The sequence below is a fragment of the Diaporthe amygdali genome (assembly GCF_026229845.1).
Source record: "Diaporthe amygdali strain CAA958 chromosome Unknown NODE_36_length_484128_cov_64_979186, whole genome shotgun sequence".
In the NCBI taxonomy this organism is placed as follows: domain Eukaryota; kingdom Fungi; phylum Ascomycota; class Sordariomycetes; order Diaporthales; family Diaporthaceae; genus Diaporthe; species Diaporthe amygdali.
In genome coordinates, this window is record NW_026517056.1 from 10,910 (window position 1) to 14,652 (window position 3,743).

At 56.7% G+C, this 3,743-nt stretch overlaps 1 protein-coding gene across 1 annotated transcript; it reads right to left on the minus strand.

Moving 5' to 3' along the window:
• Positions 1–246: 246 nt before the first annotated feature.
• On the minus strand, positions 247–2,171 carry J7T55_014999 (uncharacterized protein; the record flags this gene model as incomplete). Its single annotated transcript, XM_053133250.1, has 3 exons — positions 247–275; positions 331–1,611; positions 1,667–2,171. 3 exons carry the CDS (start codon positions 2,169–2,171, stop codon positions 247–249), a joined length of 1,815 nt encoding a protein of 604 aa, XP_052988728.1.
• Between the last annotated feature and the right edge of the window lie 1,572 nt (positions 2,172–3,743).

Consider the following 3,743-nt stretch of genomic DNA (forward strand, 5'->3'; position numbering starts at 1 on the left):
CCTCAAACTGTTTGTGGAGTATGTGCCGTAGACTCTCGCTGGATATGCCAGAGTGTGTGTATCCAGGTGTCGACTGAGTCAAAATCGTACTGATGAAGAATGCTGCCGCCGACTTTCCCGTCCATAGAGACCTCTATGCGGGAAAAAAAATAACGCACGTATCTCTGTCCGCATAAGTGAGGTCAACTCACGTCCTGACGAAATTCAAGTGCAGCGTTTCGACCAGTCGAGACAGGTATTAAGATTTTATGGAAGCTTGCCCGTAACCTTGGCTTCTGTGCATGCTGTCAGTTTCCACTCAAATTAGTCAGGAAGACCATCTCGACGTACCCTTGACTTGTTCGAACACCTTGAGCATCTTCCTCCTCGCACCAAGAGCATTGACACCGCGAGCCTCGAGCTGTGCATCGTCCAGCTCAACAAGCTCGGTCCACTTCAGGTCCTTCAAGTTATCAGTATACTTGTGCAGACGGAGGCTGCGCAGCCAAGCTGGAATGTCTTGCAGCAGGGTCGGATCGGTCGGGTCCTCAGGAGGCTTGCTAGTCCCCCTGCGACCACGCGGAGAACGGCCCCGGTTCATATCAGAATGGTCGGACAGGTAGCCCTCGTGGTGTCCTCCCATTCCCATCCCCCCAATGTTCAAGGAGCCCATGCCGTTGTTGAGCAGAGGAGATGCACTGCTGTACGGGTTTAGGAAACCATTGGCTTGAGGAGATGCGAAATTGCCCATTGGCTGAAACCCGCCTTGCATCGCAATGCCGGGAGAGTTGGGCCGCGACCTGTCGCCGCCAGCCAGCTGCTGCTGGTGCTGCTGAATGGCCATCATTTGCTCCGGCGTCAGGACTTGTCCGCGCTCATTGCTCATAACAATGTTCAATTGGCCAGGCACGCCCATCCCCGGTGGGAGAGGCGAAAGCGGGGCACCTGGCGCATCATTGGATCGAGCTCGGCGGTACTTCCGTACGTCGTCGAGCGCAAAGCGGTTGTTGACCGTAGAGAGCGCAGCGAGCTTCATCGCCGTAGCATTGGCCACCATGTCCGCCTGGTTGTTGCCCTGCTGCTGTGGGTTGAAGTTGGCAACCATGGGAGTATTCACCATGGAGGCCCAGTTTCCACCACCGGCACCGTACGGCGAAAGTAGAGGGAGATCGTTGACCGATTTGTCGCCACCTGTAGTGATAGTCTGGCTCTTGATTTGCTGGTTGCCTGAGATCTGTGGTCGAGGAGAACGAAGTCCAGCAGACGGAGGAGGCTGGACGAACTGACCCATAGGCGTCTGCCCAGTGGATGACTTCGGCCTCTGGTCCTGGCCCCATGGAGACGGGCTCTGACCATTAGGGTCATCAGGCGCCGAGATTGTGGGTGCGACAAGAGAGCTTCGGTCAACAGTGCTGTTTCGATTCGAGGGAGGGGCAGTGCCTGTCGATTGCGTGTATTTGGCCTTCTCGGTGGCAATAGCAGCGGCGGCATCAGGGAACATCGCATTGATAGTGCTTGAATCGAGGCCAGACTGGCGTTTGTTTGTGGAGGGCGCACGGGCGAGAGAAGCAGGTCTGTTTGATTCGACGCTCAGCTTGCCCATGGCATCGCTCAGGCGGCTGGACAGAGGGTCTGGTTCTCATGGTGTTAGCTGCATCTCTGCTGCCCAAAACTGGTGAGCTCTTACCTTTGTCAAAGTTGGCAGGTGACAAAACCCCTGACATCGGGTGCCCCTTGCCCATCTGCTGCAGGACCTGGATGAAGAATCGAATCTGCACCTGGGTGGTCTGCTGCAGCAGGGCATACAGAGCGGCAGTTCGCTCGGCCTCGCTCAGAACCCGGAACCATTGTTCAATAGCACTGAGCTCATCCTTAAAGTCCTGGTCCAGGGTTGCGGCTGCCATCTCCTCCAAGGTGGTCTCGTACTGATCGATGTCGGCGATCCACTGCTGAGCGAGCTTGTCCTGAGGGTCGAGCTCGCCCTGGCCCTGGCCCTGGCCATGTTGCGGCTGGCCGTAGAAGTCGGAGCTGGGACGGATCTGCTTGGACTGGGGCGTGCCGGTGAGGGAGGCCATGTCGGCAGAAGCGCGGAGCTGGTGCCCGGCGCCGATGGCCCTCGAGGAAGGCGGTCGGAGGGAAGAGGCGTTTCCAGCCTCGGGGGTGCTGTTGCGGTTGCTCATGATGTTGGACATTGTGAGCTAACCAATCAACAAAGGCGAAGTCGAGTCGATGATGGTAGCCGAGACAGGTGCTCGATGGAGCGGAGATCGGAAAGTGAAGGATGGGTACGTGGTTGTATTAAAAGTGAAGTCCTGGCCTGCCGGTCTGCGAGTGGACAGGGCCGTGTCGCATGGGACCTGAAACAAGACTGGAAGGCTGTTCGAGGAATCGGACGGAGGAGGTGTCGGGGGCAACGAGTGGCCCGTGACTAGCGATGCAGCGTTTCGTAGATTTTTCGACTTGACAGTCTCCCCTAAAACCGTGCGGCTATGCTCAAACGGGATGGGGGGTTGGGGGGGGGGGTTGGAGGGAGAGCCCTCTTCTTTGCGAATAGATATTACGATGGGTGGGGCTTTCGGCTTGGGCTCTAGGCGTGGGCTTAGGCTCGAAGTCGGCTCTTGTCGTTTGCAGGATTAAAGGCGGCGGCCGAGGAAAGTGATCTCACGAATGGGAAGACAAAGAGATGCGGACTTTTCGTAGGCTCCTGCAGTGACCGGCTGACCTCAAAGGAGATGTCGAAAAAGAGGAGCTTGAAGTCAAGTCGAAAGGCGACCGAGCACTGTTGAAGTGAAGTGGGCAGGAATGGAAAATAAGGGGTTCGGGTGGTCTAGTATGAAATACTCGGAGCACTGCAGGATTGTCGTGTCAGCGAATCGGCTAGCCTGGATTGCCCTATGGGTCTGGTGCTGCTACTGCTGCTGCTCAAAGAGGCGAGCCTTCTGGGAATGGATTGGGGGCGTGTGCTGTGGATCCCGCGCCAAGGTGGGCCTGAAATGCGGCGGCGACGACGACGACAGGGCTGGGCAGGGCCAGGCTCAGGGTCGAGATGGGCTGAGCGCAAGATAAACCTCGGAAGCACTGCAGCTCTAGCTTGGGTCACATGCAGCAGAGGGTGATGGGCGAGGTAGCTGCCGGGGGATTTATATTGACAAATGCCCCAAGGTTTGTCGATGAAAGGATGAAGGCAGGGGCGGGAAGGGAGTTGAGATGAATTTTGAGCTGCTAGAGAGATCGACGGCAAGGTAAGATTTGCGATTCGAGATCACACGCCACGGTAGCTCGCCGACGGGACAGTATCGAGTGGGGAGAAAAGGAGATGTGGCACCCAGAAACCGTTTGGAGAAGAGCTGTCTCCACCAGTCGACTCCCAAAACGAGAAACTGGAAGCCGAAGAAGCCTTTCTGGCGGCCGGGGGGGGGGGTTGATGTCTGTGTGCAGCAGGCCACGATGGAGGAGGCGAGGGTAGGAATGAGGAATGGAGGGGGGGGGTCAGCCTACTTACTCACAGACGCGATGGAAAGTCCATCAAGTAACAACCCAGGAAGAGTCTAAAAAGCAACTCGACAAGTTCAAGAGGGGGGTTTCTTTCGGTTTGCTGGCATCACTCGCTGGCCGTGGTAGGCCGATCGCAAGAGGTGACAGGTGGTGATACAGATGCTGATGATGATAATAATAATAACGGACTACGAAGATCAGTTCCACATCTAGTTGCTGGTGAGGCGACGGCTACGTCCATGGGGTTGAAGAGCTGTACCTGCCTCGTA